The sequence below is a fragment of the Cydia strobilella genome, chromosome 14 (genome assembly GCF_947568885.1).
Source record: "Cydia strobilella chromosome 14, ilCydStro3.1, whole genome shotgun sequence".
Taxonomy (NCBI): Eukaryota; Metazoa; Arthropoda; class Insecta; order Lepidoptera; family Tortricidae; genus Cydia; species Cydia strobilella.
In genome coordinates, this window is record NC_086054.1 from 13,375,650 (window position 1) to 13,399,614 (window position 23,965).

Here is a 23,965-nt window from a genome sequence, read left to right on the forward strand (position 1 = left end):
TGTAGGACAAAGACAGTATGATTCTCTCTGTATATGTTTGAAATGAGACAGTCCTTTGTCAAACTATATATTCTATTCTATGACACGTGAGACCAAGAAAAGTTTGTAGAGATTTTGACAGCACATGCAGTGCGAGTGTTATTTATACGTCATAATTTCATAGAAGTTTGACGTTTAAAATAACACCCGCATTGCGTGTGCTGTCAAAATCTTTGCAGAGTTACTGCAGACGGATTGTTAGCCTACCGACAACTCGCAGCCTCAAATACGCAACATGCATGGTCGGATTTCCTCATCTATTATGCTCTGATTTCCTCATCTATTATGCTCTGATTTCCTCATCTATTATGCTCTGAGGATTTCCTAGTTCAACGGTAGGTAGGTACATAAGTTTGTGAAGAGGTGCGATAAGCGGCTTCGGACGGACGGTAATACGTACCTGACGGTTGTGGCGGAACCAAGAAAGACTTAATAACGAATCAGTTATTTTTGATCACATTTGGGTTCTGTGGATATGAAAGTCGAATTAACCAATGACTAGTCTAGGATATGTAGATGTTGATGGTTGAACGAAACGCAGGTATACTCGTAAATAGGTAAATAAAAAGGTCTTTTCTGTTCCCTAAAATTTAAGGATGTAATACCAGTATCTTAGTTTTGATTGTGATTTACAGGCTATTTCGAACATACACTGACATCAGAATGACATCAAAATGATGTCATTTAGTTATCGTGCATTTCGCTCGTACTTGTCCGTAGATGTATTGGACCGGGCGCGACGCATGATAACTAAATGACATCATTCAGATATCATTCTGATGTCAGTGTAGATACGTTCATATGGGCCTGCTACAATAATAGGTACCGGTAGGGTGGTTAAAAAACACTTTCATCGGAATTTTTGACGCATCCCCATTTTTTACAAATGACTAATGAATTACTGTCCTAAAATTATAACATTTATAACTTTATTAGCTGTTGTCTAAGGAGATGCTCAATGGTTTTTTTTTATAAACTATACTTACATCTTTATGATTGATTTTTTTTATAAACTATATATCTTTATGTCAATTGTGGTATGCTATAATAACGTTAAAAAGTAAGTTTACTTGATAAAACAAAAATGACGTCTATAAATTGACAACTTTACTAAAAATATTTTCACATACTTTTTTTCTTCAGAGACTGTTTACTAATCATTATATTAGAATAAACACAATCCTTCAAAAAAACCTTGAATTTCAATGAATTGCAACATTGAGCGAGGTGATGATGATGGTTTATTATTATCTAGTGGAATTTCTGACAAGTAAAGGTGACTGTCCATTTGTGACTGCCGCTGCACTGCAGTTGCGACGTTACGCGGTCCAGCACTACTGTAGCAGCACGACTGCTGCTGTTGCGGCGTGCAGTCGCGACAGCGTTCGTTGATGGCTTGTCAATGTCAAGTCATATAATGTCAGACGTACAAATAAAATACTTATTTTATTTTTGTATTTTTTACGAGAAGAAGCGAGTGACGATAATGCTACATGTTACATGAAAAAGAAGACCAGTTTGCCTTTCTACAATAGTCAGAGTCCGACGAAGGCAGCTACGCAATATTAATAAAAAATCTGATATTTAATGGTGATCGTTTATTCAGGGAATATTGCCGATTAAATGAAAAGCAATTCAACATTGAATGAGACTTAATAATTGACGAAATACAACCAAATTCCTCAAATGAAATTAATGCAAAGGAAAAATATTATTCTTAACATTAAGGTAAGATCACATTGTGAAATTTTCTTCCCCATCCTCTTGCCTGAATCCGTGACCACCGCACACAGCAAGCCGACGCAAACGGGACTCATGTAGCTCGTGATATATACTACTTAATCCACCTGCATCAAGTATAGGTACCTACTCGGCCGTCAGAAACGTGCGGCTGGATTTAGAAGTCTGTGATAAACGTCCCCTCAAAACCATGCCAGGTAGGCTCTTTATCAGGTCTTTCATTGATTTCTGCAGTGATTCGTGGGTTCCGGAGATGGCGATGCGACACGTAACAATAAATTATCCAATGGTGGGCAGACAGTCGTTCCGTATTAGCAAAATATTACTGATTTATCTTTCTAAGTATGCATATTAAGCCAATTTTACTTTCTTTAAGTACCTAACAGTGAAGTATGATGAATAAAATAATTTGTAAGAGCTATAAGTAATTGCGCAATTTACACTTCATATTGTCCAGTTTCGTATTTCAAACTGAAACACAAATTTAAATCTTATAATTCCTCTCGTGTTGCAGGTGTCCCACTCTTCATGATATGACCGCACCATCCATATAAAACTTGACGGGCGAGACAAGAAATCCTTAAGCTATTTCCCTCACCTTGGCCGATAGAAAGAACTTTTAATAAATTAATTTGAATAATAAATGGTTTCCTCGTGTTGGTGTAATGAAAAATTACGTGTTGCACTGTAACAAAGTTTGTTTAACCCTCATGCCTTGAGATCCCCGTAACTGTCAATATTCTAAATTTTAAACCATTCGCTTCTCTCGTAGTTCAATTTTGTATCCTTTCGTACGTTTGGGTATCAATACCATGAGATATTAAACAACATCTTTGCCCCTTGTAATAAAAATTAATGATTGCTTCTTTTATTTAGCTCAGGAATGGCTTTGCAATGACAAAATGAGAAAGTGTCACCATAAACGACATTATATAATTATAGTTTGTCAAAGGACTGTCTCATTTCAAACATTAGATGACCAACTATACTATGATATTACGACTAGAGTTGCCAGGAATATTCGCAACTATTCGGTATTCGGCCTATTCGGCCACTTTGCCGAATATTCGGTATTCTATTTGCCTCTCTATCGCTCGTGCCCTGTCGAGCTTATAGGCCTTATGGCTATCTTCGCAAAACTACGAAAAAATATAAGAACAGTTTATATAATGAATTTATCATGAAATGTTAAAAAAATCACATAGGAAAATATAGAGACTGTCTCAATTGAAACAGACAGAGAGAATCATATACTATCTTTGTCTTGGGCTAGTATATGAAATATAGTATATATATATATATAGTATAGGAAATGGATGAGTAGTTTTGTGGTTGTTCTTATTTACTGACAAATTGGGTTTGCCCTTCGAGCAACACGGAAAGGAGTCGGCATTCGCACTATTTCCCCTCTGTCGAGGTACAAGATCAATTGTGCATGCATACAACTAGCGCGGTACGTACAACACACACCTCGTGTTGCACACAATAATTGTGTAATGCGCTCTTTATTATAAAGAGATCGAGGTGTGCAAGACTTGTCTTTGACGTGTGTCATTTTCTATTTATTTGTGTCATCATTAGAGATTGGATTTTGTAAGTAGTGAGTGAGAAGTGCGACTGTGTGCACGTTTTCCTCCGTAAAAAATGGCAGAACGATTTATACGGTAAGATATCGCTTGGGCTCCTCCCTTCCGACGTGTCGGAAGCCGGTGTTGCTCGAAGTGTTTGCCAGACTATAGTTAACTTCCGAATTTGACGCTCTCTTTTCGGACCTATCATTCTAGTTTCCTGACTGGCTCTGTGACATGGCTCAATCTATGAGGATATTAATATTGTCTTCGGTTACCGCGATAGTTACTCATGAAATAAAACTATGAAAACGGATTATATCGCGTATATTGAATTTATAATACATCCCGACGTTTCGAACTCTTTACAGCGTTCGTGGTCAACGGGTGACTGAGGAAAAATTACAAAATGCAAAAATACCCACATACTAAAATAATGAACAATCATAGACTACAAACTTTAAGGCTGGTTGTACATGCAAAATCGGTTCATAAGGCTAGTTATACACTATAATTATTTTTCAAGTAAAGATATATATATATACGCGATAAAAATAAACTATGCCGGCTCCAGTCGAGCGCAGGCCTGCCATTCTGCCTTTTGTCAGGGGGGTCACGGACAGGATCAGCCACATCTTAAAGCGTGCTTCTATAAAAACATATTTCAAGCCAATGAAGAAGATGTCACAATTCCTGAGGCCTGTAAAATGCAATACCCCTCTACAGACTGCAGGAGTGTACAGGCTGGACTGTGAGTGTGGCCTATCATATGTCGGGCAGACGAAACGGAGCATTTCCACTCGGGTGAAGGAACACATAGCTGATGTCAAGCACCGTCGACCTAGGTCTGCTGTCTGTGAGCATGTCATGGATAAAGCCAATCACTCAATCAAGTTTGATAAGCCTCTGGTTCTTGCCAAGGAGAAGCGTTACATACCCAGAATGCTGCGCGAGGCCATTGAGATTAAGAAATATCCAAACTTTAATAGGGAAGATGGCTTTTCTCTTCCACCAGCTTGGGATCCTGTAGTCCACCTGATAAAGGAGCAAGCGAGACATAGACTGTGAGACCGTAGTGTTGGATGATGCTGGACATTCTGATGTTTTGAAAAGATGTGTCCCGCCGAGTTTGTTGCCGGTCCCATATTGGGATACCCTCCTACAATTTAGGAGGGAATTAAATCTTCTCGGGTCCGTGGTGTAGGGTTGGAGCCGGCATAGTTTATTTTTATCGCGTATATATATATATCTTTACTTGAAAAATAATTATAGTGTATAACTAGCCTTATGAACCGATTTTGCATGTACAACCAGCCTTAAAGTTTGTAGTCTATGATTGTTCATTATTTTAGTATGTGGGTATTTTTGCATTTTGTAATTTTTCCTCAGTCACCCGTTGACCACGAACGCTGTAAAGAGTTCGAAACGTCGGGATGTATTATAAATTCAATATACGCGATATAATCCGTTTTCATAGTTTTATTTCTATGAGGATATTATCAAACGGAGCCGCCACGTCTGTAATTTGCGGTACAAAAACGTATGCCAATTTTTGCGGGGGAGGGGAACGTCAAATGTATACGTAACGTCAAAATAGCCATGTCAGATAAACGTCAGTCCATACATTGTGTATGACCATTGGCCGACTATTTTCGACAGAGGGGAATGCCAATGGCTACTCCGTTGTGTTATATCCTCCTAGGGCTCAATATAGATTAGCAAAAAAGTTTACAGTAGGTACAGTCGCCATCGGATATATCGGAGCGACCGAGGTGCTAAAAATATCTGAACATGCACTCTAGCGCCTTGACAATAAAGGCGTGTTTAGATATGTGTGAGCTCCTTGGCCGCCCCGATATATCTGCGATATATGGCGACTGTACCATCGGAATTCTTTGTCCGTGGGTGTAATAAGCTCCTTAGAACGTAGTGGTTATATCCTCTTTGCTTAGAACTACTAATATCTGTGACCAAAGACATTTCAGTGCAGGTGACAGATTTGACGTGCGGTCTGCAGCCGCAGTTGCAATAATACACCAAATACGCAAAAATGGCCATGCTACGTGCGGTCGGTCTTGTCATTCATTTTACTATGGAAATTGACAATAACACCGACGTGTCGGAGCAGTAGTGCAGCTGCGGTCGGGAAAACGTTAAAATCACCATATTACGTGCAGTCGATATCGTCATTCATTTTACTATGGAAATTGACAATAACACCGACGCGTTCAGGCCGCTGCAGTAGTGTCGGAGCAGTAACGCAGCTGCGGTTGCAAATGGACTGTCACCTTAACTCTAGATCGGATATGACAGTTTGTCCAGTCACTTATGTCACCTTATTATGCACTGCTACTTGGGCTAGTATTTCTGCGTTAATTAAACTCGGGCCAATCGACATAAAAACGAAATTGGCAATTACTACTGGACATCTGATGTATTCGCCCATTTTATTGGCCCATGACATGTGATTCCCTTAATAGGATTCGACAGGTAATAAGTAATGGCATACAGAGTGATTCAGAAGATGTGAGCAGGATCAACACTGCGCATATCGTAAATTACAAGCAACTGTTTCGTATCAGTATTAGTGAGATTAACGTAAATTTTTTAGTCGTGTTGAAAAAAAGATTAACTTATTTACGACATGCATGACGCATGCATGATGCATGATGCACCATATTCTGTGTCAAATTCAATAAACCTCTCATCATGCAGTCTGGTTACTTATGAAAACTCGTATCTCACTCAAGTTTGACAGTTTATTTTCTTAATAATCAAAATGCTGTCATTACGATCAAATATGTTTCATGTTTATTAATTAGGGTAGGGTAACCATGATTGTAGATAATAAAATTCGTCCTCACCAAAAAGTTAAAATATCCGAAAAAGTGTGGTATGTTTCTACTAAATACGACGGTGATCGATCAATCAACAGTTACTGAGTGTGCAGGATTAGTCCTGTATTAATCAGCCTGTATATGTGTGCCAAAATAAACACCAAAAAGTGCTTAGGTAGGTATTTAAACATCCCTTTTTGCACAGATTTTTTCACGAAAGTGGACAGGATTAAGGTAATAGGTACTCAGACGAGTTCAGCGAGAAAAACAAAACAACAATAGTTATAGGTGTAATTTAAGCTAGACATTTTCCATGGCATCGTAAATAGACAAATTGACAGTTAAGGCTTAGTTATAAGGTCCCGTATGTCATCCTTCGTATAAGGAGCCCTAAATATATTACTTCTAAAGGCATAAGGCACTGTAACGTAAATGAGGCAAAAATTCGTATAGCTGCTGAAGTCTTGGAACTATGAGGAATCAGATAAAACTATGAAACCTTCCCAAGAGATTCCTATCACTACGTATTATAGGATCACTGATTACGTATTATAGGAACAAAATAAAGAAAAAAAAAGATGTTATGATAAAGTTTAATCGTTTTAGAGAAGTCATATTTCATGAATTCGGATTTTATTTTTTCCCGGCTGAACCACTAGGAATTTTTTAACAAAACTTGGCACAATTGTACTACTAGATATAAGTAACTATAGAAAAAAAAACAGCTGTTAATCATGACATGCAGTTTTTCTTCCCTTATCCTGCTACGGCCTTTAATTGAAGCAGAATCTGGGCACCCTACCATCCGGCGCCAAGTTAGCCCCCATTTTTAAGGTTCCGTACCCAAAGGGTAAAAACAGGATCCTATTACTAAGACTCCGCTGTCCGTCTGTACGGAACCCTCGGTGGGCGAGGCCGACTCGCACTTGTCCGGTTTTTTCTTCTTGTGTCTCTTTCTTTCTCGTGTCTTGTGTAGGTACATTTATACATATTTTTAGTTAATTTATTATTATTTCTGTTTAAATTATTATTTAGGTTGAAATGTATGTTAATTACAAGATTCTTCACACAATTCAGCACACAAATATACGGGGTGAAGTTTGCAAAAAAAACCATTTCACTGTGAATTCTTGTATTTGCTCTTTACAAACAACCCGCAGCGTTTGACGAGAATAGAAAATGGGTCAATAAGGACACGTGCAAATATACGAGTAAGCTATTTTAAATTCTTACTAGGGTCATAATAATAATAGAATTCATTCATTTTGCTAACGGCGAGTACTTGCACAGACATAATCTCGTAGCCAGAATTATTCACCAGCAGCTTGCTCTATTATACGGCCTTGTGGACCGCGAAGTGCCGTACTTCACCTGCGCCAGTTCTCGAAAATGGTCGTGCCACGCTCTATTGGGATCGATCTATCATCAGACCGATCGCAGCGCCGGACCGTGCTCGTCGACATCACCATCCCCCATGCTGAGAATCCCGTGAAAGCCGAGAAGGACAAGTCCAGCAGGTACCTATTAGACTTGGCTCACGAGTTAACCGCCATGTGGGATCTTGACGCGACGATTATTGTGCCGATAGTCGTGTCAGCGAACGGTCTCATAGCCAAGAGTCTCGACCAACACCTAGAGAGACTCTCGTTGGGTGGTTGGATCAAGGTTCAGATGCAGAAGGCGGTAATTTTGGACACGGGGCGTATAGTACGTCGGTTCCTCTCCTCACTCTGCGGCCCTGACCACCGGCAGCTTGGGAGTTGGGCCCTGCCCCGCTGCTGGCGACACCCTAGGTTAGGCTTTTTTATAATGTGTTTATATGTATATATTTTTTTTTATGTGTTTTTGTACTTTACTTTTATATTCATGTTATAAACAACCTAACTTAAGAAGAAAAATAAATAAAGATAATAATATAATATAATTTCTTTATTCAGATAACTATTAGGATCCATTGGGTTTAGGTACATAGTGACTTAAAATCATTGTTAATATTTAAAACACAAAATAAATTAAATTATCGAAATTAAAATTCACAATAAATTAAATTAATAAAATTTAAACTAACAATCAATTAAATTAAAATTCACCAAAAAGTAAATCAATTCAGTTAAAATTTACACAATTAACTACCCATGATCATTAATATGTTTATGTGTTTGTGCATGGGAGAATCAGGTTTTTCTACAAACACTTTTAGGATGCCGTTACAGCTGCTCCGCATCCTACTGACTAGCAAGGCAGTTATTTTGCGCACGATGGCGTAAAACCCATCTGTGCGTGCCTCCGCAAACATTTCAAAAGCACTAAAAAAACAAAAGCGGGGCAGGGCTATAACCGCGAAAATCAAAGTTCGCAAATTGCGGGCATTTTTCTCTGTCACTCTAATTACGCCTGCATTGGAGTAAAAGAGAAAGATCCCCGCAGTTTGCGAATTTCGGTTTTCGCGGTAGCCCCTCAACTTCAACGACGCCCGAAAGCCGTTATTATATTGAACCCTCAGGGCACTGAGCGCCTTCTGAGTGCAGATGAACCACAGGCTGCTCGTATAGAAATATAGAATCTCTAACGGAACGCTTTAAATGGCGTGGTCTTGAATTGATCTGAGCAACGAGCAAACCTGCGGACAAACGTCATACACATTTAATAGTATGCTTAACTTGGTCGCGTCTTTTCTGTAGACATCGCAATGTTAAGCGAATCTAAACCTTATTTTTACGCGGCACCCTTACAGGCGTGATATGGGCGTGATAGATTTTTTCAGTAGATCAAACTCAAATAAGAAATTCGTGATATATTATGTCGTCGCCGTCAATTTATAAACGCGAAGCGGTTTGCAAATTGCCGAAGGTAAGGAAGGTAAGGTAGGAGCTCCGCCTCGCGGGGCTCTGTGTAGTCAAGTTGTGAGGTTTCAGTTTTTTTTAAGCCATAGTCACCCCAAAGAAAACCATAACGTTTGACGTTGACGCTATTAAGCGCACTAACAAATTGTCTTTTTTATTTTATTTTTTTATTCTATATTAAAATCTTACATTAAATCAGACAGAAAAGTGCCGTGAAACCCTGTCCGGTTTGTATCGACACTGCATTCGTGGATACATTTTACATTTAAACATTGTTGTGGAACATAGGATAAACAAAATTATATAAAGTTACAAATGAGATTACTTAATTACAAGAAATAAAATTATCGGCGGGTAAACCTAAATAGCTCCCAGCCTCCCACTCAAGTACACAACCGGCCGTGAATTCCTTATCGCTGAGCAAACCGCTTCGAGCTTATAACATGACGGCGCCGTTTGTAAACGGCGGATTCTTACAAAATGCCTGCGACATAATATGTATATTATACATTTATTTATTTAATCGTATGGCGATATAGTTACATAGGCAAAAATTATGTACAGTATATTATTTTATAAGGCAACATCCAAATTTTGCAACCACTGCACAGCATCGGCCGTCAGGTCTAATAGGTCATCCGGGCCACCCGAGTATGCGCGGAGTGGGCACCGCTGGATGATGTGCTCCATGGTCTGGTCCTCGATGCCGCAATCGCATAGCGCAGAGTCACTCTAGCCCCACTTATGCCGGAAGAAGTTGCATCGCCCGTGCCCGGTTCTTAGGCGGTTTAAACGACACCATACATATACATATTATATTATCACTATTGTCGTATTACGGGTAGATACCCGAGTTAAGTTAATTGTTTAATCCACAGAAGTAATCTGTTTCTAAAATATATTTGAAATGTGGATTAAGTCGCAGGTATTTAAAAGGTTTCAATATATTACTGTGCCCCAGCAATTTTAATCCGACTTTACTAAGTTTAATGTTATGGAAAGCCCTAAAAGAGGTAGAAATCAGACTTTTATGAGATTGGAGTTTTGCTCTGAGTAGTGTCTGGTATAGCTGGTTGAATGTTAAGCAAGTAATTGTAATTTTAACATGTTTTAACAAAAATTGGAGTACCTAAATAAGGCTATTTTTGTAGTTACCTAAATATATTTATTGTTTCTGAGTCACAGAATTAGGTTTTTCCGTTCACTGTTCCTGAAAGTTAAGTTATTTTTTAAATTAAGCTTAGGTATATTTTCATAGCGCTAATTTCGATACGAATAAGTTTCGACCAGAAAGTAGGGTAGTTTTCTTAATTTTCCAGAATAGAAGACATAATGGTAATCGTAATACTAATAGTAATTAGTATTTTCGTCCATCCATGGCTTAGCTCTGTGACCATTTGTGTTAGCAAGCTACATGACATGCATATTTAAGATATTTGGTTTTTGCGTCATTTTTTAGGGTTCCGTACCCAAAGGGTAAAAACGGGACCCTATTACTAAGACTCCGCTGTCCGTCTGTCTGTCCGTCTGTCCGTCTGTCACCAGGCTGTATCTCGTGATCTGTGATAGCTAGACAGCTGAAATTTTCACAGATGATGTATTTCGGTTGCCGCTATAACAACAAATACTACTAACAGAATAAAATAGAGATTTAAGTGGGGCTCCCATACAACAAACGTGATTTTTGACCGAAGTTAAGCAACGTCGGGCAGGGTCAGTACTCGGATGGGTGACCGTTTTTATAGTTAATGGTACGGAACCCTTCGTGTGTGAGTCCGACTCGCAGTTGGCCGGTTTTTTTAATACCACGTCGGTTGCAAACAAGCATACGGCCCGCCTGATGATAAGCAGTCACCGTAGCCTATGGATGCCTGCAACACCAGAGATATTACATGCGCGTTGCAAAATAAACACTCGCTATTTTATTCTACTAATCGATACAGTTACACATCGGTACAGGAGTCTATGTAAGACTGAAGTTATCCTCCAAAAATTGCTTCATGATGATTGACATTTGTAATAAATTGCCCGATAATTTTAAGATATTTGACATAAAACAATTTAAAAGTTCAGTTCAGGATTGGCTTATAAACAAATGTTTTTATAGTTTAAGAGAATACATGGACATTGAACCCACATAATTATTATATTTTTTTATTATTTAGCGGTATTCTTAATATTAATTTATTTTGACATTTTAAAATTAGTTTTTATTAATAGAGTAATAAGTATATACAAGCGTGTACAGCTGTGAAGGTAGTGTTCAGTGAAACTATGTTGTAATATGCAATATCCCAGGTAGCAAAATGACGTCAAATGACGTCAGCGACGTCGTAATGACGTAATAATGTCGTCATTATGACGTCGCTGACGTCATTTTACGTCATTTTTCTACCTGGGATTGTACCTGCTATTGTAACCTGAATTACCATACGCAATAAATAAATACAAAATACAAATACAGTTAACGTTAATGATAACATTTCTCCAAGAAACATTAGGTACACTCGTCTGTCTTACAAAATATCCATAAAATGTAATATTTAGTACTCAAGAATATTTTTAGACAAGCGAAATTGAAGAAAAAAGGAATGATCTATGAATGCATAGGTATTTGTTTATTTAAAAAAATAAAAGAATGTTTCCTTCAAGTAAAATGACCTAACTTAAAGTTTTAAGGCACTTTCCCTCCAAGGCCCATAATTTTTTTCCATCCTATATATATCGGTACTCACCCTACCCACAACACAAGCCTTCTTGAGCTTACCGTGGGACTTAGTCAATCTGTGTAAGATTATCCCTATAATATTTATTTAAAAAGAAGTCGTCTAGTCGAAGAAGAACCTTACAATGAGCAGGCTGATTCTGATTTAACAATTTGTTGAGGTTTTCATCTTGTTTTATACCCAGGTACCAAAGTGACATCAGCGACGTCATAATGACGTATAAATGCAGTTAGGGTAGGACCTCGTGACACGTCACTAGGCATCTGCGGCATTTATCGAGATGCCTAACATCAGTAACAAATGAATAAATATCAGAATCCGTCTTCGGTATTCAGATTTTACAATTTGTAAAAGTTTTGATATTTTTATGAAGCGCAGTACATTTTGCGTGAACGAATAAGGCCCACTTGCACCATTTCACTAACCTGGGTTAACCGGTTAAACCTGGAGTTACCATGGTTACCAGTACAATTTGACACTGGATTAACGGTTTAACCGCTTAACCCCGGGTTAGTGAGATGGTGCAAGTAGCCCTTACAGTTCTCTATCGTACTAATTATGTAGGTAAGAGTTATAGAGAGACTGAAAGCGTGTTATTGTCGTAGCGCAAACGATAGGGATCTTGGCTAGGCCCTCAGATCCACATCAATTTCAAAACCATAACTAATTTTAAAATTTGAATAAATTTAAAATTTAAATCCGGCTGGGGAGGGGCTACAGTATGAGGTTCTTCAAAACAGACAGACGGACGCACGAGTGATCCTGTAAGGGTTCCGTTTTTAGGGTTCCGTAGCCAAATGGCAAAAAACGGAACCCTTATAGATTCGTCATGTCTGTCTGTCTGTCTGTCCGCCCGTAAGTCACATCAGCCATTTTTCTCTGTAACTATAAGAACTATACTGTTGAAACTTGGTAAGTAGATGTATTCTGTGAACCGCATTAAGATTTTCACACAAAAGAAGAAAAAAAATCAATAAATTTTGGGGGTTCCCCATACTTGGAAATGAAACTTAAATTTTTTTTTTCATTAAACCCATACGTGTGGGGTACCTATCTATGGATAGATCTTCAAAAATGATATTGAGGTTTCTAATATCATTTTTTTTTCTAAACTGAATAGTTTGCGCGAGAGACACTTCCAAAGTGGTAAAATGTGTGTCCCCCCCCCCTGTAACTTCTAAAATAAGAGAATGATAAAACTGAAAAAAATATATGATGTACATTACCATGCAAACTTCCACCGAAAATTGGTTTGAACGAGATCTAGTACGTAGTTTTTTTTAATACGTCATAAATCGTAAACCGCAATTTACCTTTCACTCACGTTTCACATAAAAAATACATTGTTAAAATTATGTAATGTACGGAACCCTAGGTGCGCGAGTCCGACTCGCACTTGGCCGATTTTTTTCCTTTTGAGGTACGGAACCCTAAAAAGGAGTGTACTTACAGATTTTTACACGGTCGGCAACGCGCATGTTACAGCCCTACAGTTGCGGGCATATTACCGCCACTTCGCCTTGAACTTTATTGGTCGTTCGTCCTTCAAACGGTTGCATGATTACCTAGCCGTCAAACACATTTGACAGCCCCTCGTCTTCACAAACAAGACGAAATTCGTCGGCCGCACGAGAAATCTAGTAATGAAATCGAGTATAAATATCGCTCAATTTCAAACGGCAAATAGCCCGAAATTGGCTGTCAAATATATTGGCAGATTTGACTGCTTTATTGAAAGTCAGTGATGTGGCTAACGATTAATGACAAGTTTAATTGAGGCTTACAAACTTTATTGATGAGGTACTTGCACATATAAGTTATGCCTCGTTTTTTTAGCATTAGAAAACGAGTACATGATTTTGACGTATCTCTTTAATGAAAACACTTGAAAAATAAGTCACAGCAATTATGTAACAATTATAATGTATAGCATACATGTTCATTTACATTATTTTAGTTTTGGTTTGAACTAGTCACAACACGCACCGCCCTAGTCACAGTTGTGCCTATTAAGGGGCCCACTGACTATCAGCATAGAGTAACTTATACTAGAGCGGTACTGTCATAGTAAATTTTGTAACCCCAGTAAATTCACTGCCATCTGTCGACACACTTTAAAACTAAAAATGAAGATTTATAAAAATACGACAGAATGTATTTAAATATAGATAAATGATTTTTTTTATTTGCATTAATTATTTTTATGATTTTGACCCATGTTCTTTCACTGATATGCGTTAAAATTGTTAAATAACAAACGAAACCGTCAACGCCATCTATACGACTGTAGGCCAAAACTAGTAGCGCCCTCTGAACGAGAATCAAATTTTCTTGATTTTCGAGGCACGTTTTTTCCTTAGACTGTATCCATCTATTACGGAGTTATATCTATCTTTGCTATCAGTCCACCGGACGATATCAGCTTGTCAGTTGTTCGGAACTGTCAAATTTTTGTTCTAACTGACAGGTCGATATCGTCCGGCGGACTGATAGTCAGTGGACTCCTTTAAGCTTCGGCAGAGGGGAAATAGTACGAATGCCCTCTCCCTTCCCGGTGTTGCTCGAAGTCACGAGTAGTCAAAACCAAGATGGAACACTATTATATAGTTGGTCAAGCAAATCTTGTCAGTAGAAAAGGCGCGAAATACAAATTTTTCTATGGGACTATATCGTCGATATCCCTTCGCGCCTACATTTTTTTAAATTTGGCGCCTTTTTCTACTGACAAGATTTGCTTGACAAGCTATAGCATTATTGTAGTAAATATAATAGAGCTTAATATAGACTAGCAGGAGTACAGACGATAATGAACTAAATGTTGACTTTAGTTATTCAAACAAAGATTTATTAGAACTAATAATGGTAATAATTACTTCTATCTATGTAAATGCCTTTGATTGGGTATTAAGATAGATAAATTACCACCCCCATTGCCGCCATTTCAATAAATCGTGTTTAAGCTGAAATAGATTCAGAGTAAGATAAAATAGGAGTTGGTAATTGATCGAGCAAAGCGAAGGTATCCTTTTCAGATTGGGCAAAAATTCTTCCGGATATGTCCTCGTACTCGTCTAGCTTTTTCTCGTGAAATTTGGTGAGCAAGTTCGATCAGGGACTGATTTTGGTTACGGTATTAGCGGTATAGTGGTACGATACTGGTATCTTTTATCGATACCGATTTTAAAGGTAGAGCTATAGCGGTTGAAATGTAAAGGTACGGTACCGGTATAAAATAACGATACCGCTATTTTTCGTAGGAATACCTAAACCTTTATTATACCGGTATTCAACCGGTATTATTTCGGTACGTTTCTTTAAACAAAAACGTCACTTTTGACACTGACATATACGATCCATATCGTATATTTAGCAAATTTTTGAGGTATCTTAAAGTCCAATTCAGGCCGGTTGACGATCAAATAATATAGTCATTAATAAGTAAAAGCCAAGCGCTCATAGGTTATCGCCGTTGACGTCGCTGTCAAAAAGCAAAAACAGTACCTTTATGATAAAGGTTAAGGTATCGGAAAAAAATAACGGTACCGTTATATTTCGCTACTTACAGAAAAAATCCGGTAGAAAAATTTAATACCGGTAATACCGGTAAAGATTCATATTTTTTCGCCTAAAAATCAAAACTATTTTATTATGACTTAATTTTTAATATTTATTGTTAGATCCTTTTATTCCTCACTTTATATTTAATAATTGTAAAAGTTCAAATTTGAACCATCAGATCATCACTAAAAAGTAATTGTGCGGTTTTATGAAACCACGTTGCAAGTGAAACTTTTTTCGGATTGTGTACATTTAACTGAAAATTTTCGGAAAACCATTTGATTTAGGGTATTAAAATCGGGATTTTAATCTTAACTTAATAAATATCCTCTTAAATTATCTTACAAAAGTTCGCCCAACGCCAATGCAATTCAGCTACTCAACACGGAATGGCGCTGTAATTAATTATTAATATCGCTTTCTTATCATACGCGAGTCAAGGACTAATGAAACCGGTATAAGTAAACTCTCCGATTATGCATAGATTGTTAAGGATCTCGCGGTCACGTTACACTGGGGTTTTTGAGGTGTCTACACGCTTGCGAGTCGCCAACCGTTGGGAATTGTTTGACGTAATCGTGACGCCGGTGACGTTCGAAAACAAAAAAGTCGCATGTGACTGTAAACTTCTTAATATTATGATAATTATTATGACTATTTGCCATTCCCGTAGAATTTGACAGATAAAGAGAGTTTGACTTATTAAACCTAACCGTATTTAAGGTTAATAAGGTATACTGTCCTTAAAATTTTATGAAATTACAAGCAAATATCAGCCTTAGTGAAAGAGGCCGTAGTCGATTTTGGAGCAAAAATGTAAAATTGATAGATTTAGTCTTTGAAATTATACACGTTTTGTTACGTAATATAACAAGTATTGGTTTCTATTAGCACGTTTTCTCATCTTGCCTTTTAATAATGAGGTCGCGAGCGTGCGGTAATATATGAAAAGTAGAGGCAGTTTTTAAAAATTCATCAAAAAATTATGGTGGTAAATAATTATACAAATTGATGTATAAGAATAGTTTCAGCAAATGTTGTAGATTGTTTAAGTATCAAAATTACGTTGAAATTAAGTCGATTTTCAGAGAAATTGTCACTTGTTTTGAAGTAATTTCTGGAGAAAATGTAATTCGTTTAACTTTCATTTCCTCGAACTCTAAGTCATATAACAAAAATGTAATCTGATAAAGGTCAAGTACAGAATATGTGTCATACAAATTTACTATTTTTAGCAGTCCAAACTTTACGAAATTTACACATAAGAGCGACAAAAATCAGTGCTTAACGCGCGTTTACCTAAACGTCCATCAGAAAAAAAATCATTACTAATTTAGTGAGTCTGTTTAAAAAAAAATGATCTGATAAAAGGCAAGATAAGAAGACGTGCTAATAGAAACCAGTACTTGTTATTTCAACTAGGTAACAAAAGGTGTACAATTTCACCAAAGATAGATATAACTCCGTAATAGATGGATACAGTCTAAGGAAAAAACGTGCCTCGAAAATCAAGAAAATTTGATTCTCGTTCAGAGGGCGCTACTAGCTTCGGCCAACTGTCGTATAGATGGCGTTGACGGTTTCGTTCGTTATTTAATAATTTTAACGCATATCAGTGAAAGAACATGGGTCAAAATCATATAAATAATTAATGAAAATAAAAAAAATCATTTATCCATATCTAAATACATTTTATCGTATTTTTAAAAATATTTATTTTTAGTTGGCAGTGAATTTACAGATGGCAGTGAATTTACTGGGCTTACGAAATTTACTATGACAGTACCGCTCTAGTATAAGTTACTCTATGAATTTCACAGACTAAATCTATTAATTTTACATTTTTGCGACTAAAATCGACACCGGCCTCTTAAGTTTTGTAACCTTAGTCCGATAATGAAGCTTATTTTAAAGATGTCTACTCTAAACTCTGATTTATAATTAAATTCCAATAATCTAACCTCACTTTTTCTCTTTTTCGTATGTTGTAAGAAACTAAACAAAGCTAAAAGGATATATCTATATTTATTTTAAATGCTAGAGTATGCAAAAGGGAAATTTGAGTTTACTTCTTTACATATTTTCCATTATTACAAAAGAAAAAGGATCTGAGTGAGGTTAGTTTTTTGGAATTTAATTACAAATCAGAGTATAAAGTAGGTACAAAAAATAAAGTAGAATTTTACTAATGCTGTAATTCAGTAATGCGACATGCTAAAAATGGACCAAAAAATTCGAGGCGATACTCGTAGAATAAAAGTTTCACTTCAATAATGAAATAATTTAGGGAAATATATACCTAAATGTACAAAAATGCTGGCCAGACGCAAATATATCCCCACTACTCCATAGTTTTTAAACTAAGTGATTTTTAAATTATACTCACTCTTTTAAAATAGAATCATAGGTTAAGTGTTTAACGAAAATATTGTCACCCGACAACCATTCGTTTCAGGCGTCCATTTTACCGCCCTACACCGATTCACAATTTTTCACAGTCAACAATCAGAGGGTTACAAATGGCACATGATGTTCACACCCAAGGGCCATCAATTCCGAAACCTTTTCCATCTTAGGTGAAAATAACAGTATATAAAACCGGTCAAGAGCATGTCGGGTTGTCGGGTCATGCTCAGTGTAGGGTTCCGTAGTTACCCTTCCGTCACAATAGGCTAAACAGGAGCTATTAGTATAGTACAGGGGTTCCCGGGGGACTGTGCGCCACGGCGTCCTGGTGCGCTGTTGACAGTAGAGAGGCGCCGTGAGGCAATCCTCACTCATCACCATGTACGAGTATCTACCTATCTATTTCGAATAGGCTATGGCTAGGTTTAGGGTTTGCACGACGGATCCGAAATGTATGGGAAGGGAAAGGGGGTGTCAAATTCAATGGGGTCAATATTCAATTTATTCGCTTTGCGGATGACATTGCAGCGATGGCAGACACATCGAGACATTTGGAAGATTTAATTACAGACATGGACACAGTTTTCAAGGACTTTGGACTTAAAATCAACATGAATAAAACTAAAACGCTCGTCACTGCAAAGACAGTTTCAATACCTAGACCAGTCACATTAAATAATTGTAAAATAGATCAAGTTTCCAAATTTAAATACCTTGGTAGCTTCATTACTAACAACTCCAGGTGTACACAAGATATTATCTCAAGAATAGCTATGGCTAAAAAAGCTTTTAATACAAAAAAATGCCTATTTAAAGCCAGAATATCTCGCCAAATCAGGAAAAGGCTTATCAAAGTGTACATCTGGAGCATAGCGTTATACGGGTGTGAAACGTGGACAATGACACAGAGGGACAGAGAAAGACTTGAAGCCTTTGAAATGTGGTGCTGGCGGCGGATGGAGAAGATTAGTTGGACCGAGAGAAAATCTAACGTGGAAGTTCTTAACCTTGTGCAGGAGAGGAGGTCCCTGTTGCAAATCATTGAGAGCAGAAGAGGGAAGATGGTTGGGCACCTGTTACGACACGACGAATTCATAAAAAATATTGTGGAAGGGAAAGTAGAAGGAAGGCGGAAGAGAGGGAAACCAAGAAGAACATACATGGACCAACTAAAGGAAAAGATAAACGTCGTGACGTATCAGGCGGTCAAACGAAAGGCTCAGGAAAGAGATACATGGAAATTGCTCCACCGACAAGAGCTAGGCTCTTAAATTAATGATGATGAAATATTAAATAACAATTGGATGAGTAAAATAAGCCATTTTATTTCATATTTTACTTTATTTACATGAATACTGCCAAATCATTTAAAAAACCGATTTAATGTAATAACGTTTAAGTGTTAGTGTACCTACGTTTTTTTTACAATGAAGGGGAGACTTTGCCATAATTAAAAAACGGCTTAACCGATCATGTTCGCTATAGTTTTAATTTAATGTCTTTCTTAAGCTCTATTTTCACGATTTTTTTTTCATATTTTTGGACCCATTGTTTAAAAGTTAGAGGGGAGCGGGACACAATTTTTTTTCTTTGGGAGCGATTCTTTCCGAAATTATTAACTTTATCAAAAAATGGCTGTTCAAGACCCCTATTCGCTTTTTTTAGATTTTATTTTACCACTGTCGCCATAATTGACTTATATATCTAAATATGCCAAATAGCAGCTTTCTAGCTCTAACGACCACGGAGCAAAGCTTCGGACGGACAGACAGACTGACATATGGCGAAACTATAAGGGTTCCTAGTTGACTACGGAACCCTAAAAAACGTACGGTGAGTATTTCTTTTTTTTTAATCTTTATGGCATTGATGATAAGGTTGAATTTTGCGTGGTATGCGCAAGAGAATCAACTATACCAAGTGAATACACGAGGTTTGTAGTGGAACTATAAGTTAGTAAAGGAGCTACGTGTCAACGACTTTCATCTGAGATACATCATTTTGTAAGTTAATAAGTATTTACGTGGATTTGATTACGTGGATGCTTAAATTGCATATGATATATTGAAATATGTACTTTAATGCGCTAGCTTTATGAGTGAGACGCATAAGAAACGTAGTATCGTCCACGCAAATATTTTATACGCGTTATTGGCCACACCGAAATATGATTTCACTCAAGTGGGTCTTAAACTTTTTTAATATGAGTTAGACAGACTTCGACATTATAAAATAAATCGGTTTTCTATCCAATTTATTTTATGATGTAAAAGTAATTTTCTTGCTGGACCTATACAGACATGTTTAAAATTCATACTTCTTAAAAAGTAGGCATGTATCATATTGGGGATATTTTTAGTAAGTATTTAATTTTAAGATTAGTATTATTTAATTTTAGATTTAGGTTTTAATATATATTATATGTATATTTGTATAAGTTACTTTTCTAAAATTTAGTATGTTGATATATTGCCTTAAATATTTACACTTTGCACATTTAGTAGGGACTATGAGTTCTTGATATATTCCTAAAAAGGAACTCCGCATTATGACAGCAACTTATTCTGGCTATACAGATGATTTAACATAAGCAAGTCGAGAAAAGTGATTGAAGATACTTTTCCGACAGCGAAATTTGTTCGCTCGGCGATTACATAAATTTTCTCGCGTTTCCTCGCTTGCTCTAGTCATAGTATATTGTGCAATATACTCGTAATATTACAAGTGAGTTTGTCACATTTGTGAGGACATGCATATAGCCAAAATAAATGATTATGTACAATACAAATGACTTGTTGGTCCGCCATTTTGTAATATTATGATTTTTAAAATATCGCTATATATTACATACACTTGAGTAGGTATGCCGTAATATGACAATTAAATAAATAAATAAATAAATATTAAAGGACATTCTACATACACATACAACACACATATATAACTATTGTGAGCAGTTGGTTCTCCGAATAATACATTAAGGACATTCTTACACAGATTGACTAAGTCCAACAGTAAGCTCAAGAAGGCTTGTGTTGCGGGTACTTAGACAACGATATATATTATATAATATACAAATACATAAATACATAGAAAACACCCAAGACTCAGGAACAAATAATATCTGTGCTCATCACACAAATAAATGCCCTTACCGGGATTCGAACCCAGGACTCTAGTCACTACCCACTAGGCCAGACCAGTCGTCAACACTTACAACGTGACAATTACATAGTATTACGAACAATGAATCCATAAAAAAATAAAGGTTTATTTTCCAAGCTATACTATAAATGGATATATTTTTTGTAAGAACGGTCGAATCATTGTGATTGGATTTCCTTCTTCTTAGAACTTAGGAAATAATTTCGTCCGACACACAAATATTAGACATAGGATAGTAAATAAATAATAAAGCTCTCTCTGTGAAACGCCAACGTTTGTTTGATACACAATCGGCTATTTGTACTGAATATAGACATCCGACACTCGTCGATATTATTTACCCTTTTTCCTATATGAGACACTTGTCAGGTATATGCAGGTACTCGTAGAGATCGATTTGCAAAAGGTTGTGCCGAATGTCTTTAAAAATATTATTGACAGCTTAGTAAGTTGTTGTATGAAGCTTACTAGGAGATAATAAAAAAATCGATTGAATAAAAATAGCGGTGTCATGGGATTCAATTACAATTAATAAAATACTTAATAATAGTTTAGTTTCAGCCATTGACGCTTAACTCTGAGCGTCAGAGGACTGAAATAGGGCCCATTCAATTTAAATTTAGTGATGTAGAAACCGTATTCTATTCAACGACTATACTGGTTTTGAACTTGAAAATATTTACTTGATTTGACATTATTTGCAGTCACGTGGATCAAAACATAATGATACTTATGTGTAAAACAAATCAAGCTTTTAATAAGTTCGTAAGTTCATTAAAATTACTAGAGTTATCTGACTAACCTGCCGCTCATAACGTTGTAGAGTATCGGGTTGACAGTGGCGGACACGTAGTACAGCGCCCCAGCTATGTTGAACAGGTGTTCGTTGATGAGCTCGTACTTGGGGTGCTGGCGGCCGTACACGTAGAACACGCGCTGGATGTGGAACGGCGCCCAGCACACGAAGAATGCTACCACCACCGCCGCTAGAACAATTATGTTTATAATTAATGTATGTAATGTCGTAAGAGAAGCTATCGAAATTAAAAAACACCCGAAAAATTTCAACAGGGAAGACGGGTACAAATTATCGTTAACTTGGGGACCAGTGATTCAGATGTTGAAACCAAGGGATCTATCTTCGGACCATCAGTGCGCGGATATTGTTAGTGTTCCGTATGTACATAACATAATAAACATTAAACAGAAAAAGGGTAGATAAATTAATTTGTCTTCCCCGAACATTTATATAAACTAATGTCGGGTAAAAGTGTTGTTTACCAATGTCTCAATTGACATTTTGGTGGTCTTCCGTGACCACAGCTAGTACAACCTAGTTGAAACGTCGGAAAAAAGGTAAAGTAATGAAATTTTATCGCGTTAGACCCGATAATGACATTAATTTTGTGTACAACGCGCGAGAGTTTAATGTGTTAAATTATGTTTATGCTCGTAGAGGTCGGATTTATATGTGTAGGCTGCATAAAATTTTGTGATGTATAGTGCATATATTAGTATTAGTATCATATATTTAGATCCTAATTAACTTAGGTCTAGAGTTCAAAACCTGCCATCACCACAATTAAAATTACCTCTCACCAAGTAAAACATTTTATGACTTTTCCGATATTTCTTCTATAAATGAAAACATATGTAGACTATAAAACCGTTGAGGAACAGACGGAGACTTTAAGAAAGTTATCTTGACTTAATATTAAAACTGCAGATGCCCCTGCTATAATGCAAGCAAGCAGATACGGGTTTTAAAATCGCAAAATCTAATAATAATCCATTTATTTATATACAAGATATATACAATGGTACTACGTCAAGATCATTTCGAACACCTCGCCCGCTTAGCAAACTACTGCAGTACAAAGTGCTGTTGCAGTTTTCCGAGTGTTACATGAATTTTTCTTAAGAAAGTATCCGTTTTCACTGTCTATAAGTGTACATAGTTGTCTCGTTTGGTAAACAAAAAGAGAAATTCTATCTGTCGAATTCCTATTAGTACGTCAAACAATTACCTACTACTTTGACCACGTATAGTTTTTATTGTGAATACCCAATTTCGTTGTTCGCCCGACGGAGTCCGAGCTATTGATTTTTTGCTGTGGATTATGAAATAAAAACATTCGGAGTTTAAATAGGTATCTAAACTTATTTGTTACTAGCTTCTGACCGCAACTTTGTCTGCGTGGAGTGGACTCAAACTATCTACGTACCAAATTTCATCTCATTTGGTTCAGCGTTTTAAGGATGACCACGCTAGGTTCACGGCGTAAATTTTTCCCATATACCGTATACGGGATTTTATCGAATACCGCAGTGACAGCAAAATTTATATGGCAACTTTCAAAATCGTTCACACGGCTAGACGGCTTTCCCGCATAGACGCTGTGTGAACGATTTTAAACGTTTCCTACAAATTTTGCTGTCACTACACTCACACGGTATTCGATAAAATCCCGTACACGGTATACGGGCAAAATTAACACCGTATGAACTTCAACCAAGTGTTTGTCAAATGATACGAAGTGCTGAGATAATGGTATGTAACTAACGAGGGGGCAAATAGACATGTTAAATTACGCAACCTTCTTTGTTTGACTTGCAGACGCGTGTTTCAAGAGCGTCATACGAGATTAGGGGGCTTATTCGACTCGTCAGAATGACAGGCCGTGGCCACCATATGGCCAGTTCGAGTAAAAAAGTGGACATATGTCCACTATGTCATGATATAGGTATTTTTACTGCCCTTTTAAGGCTGGAAATGGAAAGGTCTTTAAAAGATTTTTCCTAAATTATTATTTCATGAGTAACTATCGCGTTATCCGAAGACATTACCAGTGATAGTATTTTTAAGTTCCTCTATCATTGGCTTTTTTTTAGGGGTATTTCACGAACCGTGATGGTTAGACAGTTGTAATTTTCACAGATGATGTATTTCTGTTGCCGCTATAACAACAAATACTAAAAACAGAATAAAATAAATATTTAAGTGGGTCTCCCATACAACAAACGTTTTTTTTTTTGCCGTTTTTTGCGTAATGGTACGGAACCCTTCATGCGCGAGCCCGACT

The 23,965-nt window shown here is 36.9% G+C and overlaps 1 protein-coding gene across 1 annotated transcript in view; it reads right to left on the reverse strand.

Annotated features, from left to right (window-relative positions):
- The window catches only part of LOC134747161 (neuropeptides capa receptor-like), a 40,120-nt gene extending 17,627 nt beyond the window's left edge, over nucleotides 1–22,493 (reverse strand). Inside the window, exons 1-2 of the mRNA XM_063681741.1 lie at nucleotides 22,475–22,493; nucleotides 21,685–21,868 (exon numbers count right to left, since the gene is read on the reverse strand). Of these exons, the coding sequence (XP_063537811.1) occupies nucleotides 21,685–21,868; nucleotides 22,475–22,493 (203 nt within the window). The remainder of the gene's footprint in view (nucleotides 1–21,684; nucleotides 21,869–22,474) is intronic.
- Nucleotides 22,494–23,965: the final 1,472 nt, after the last annotated feature.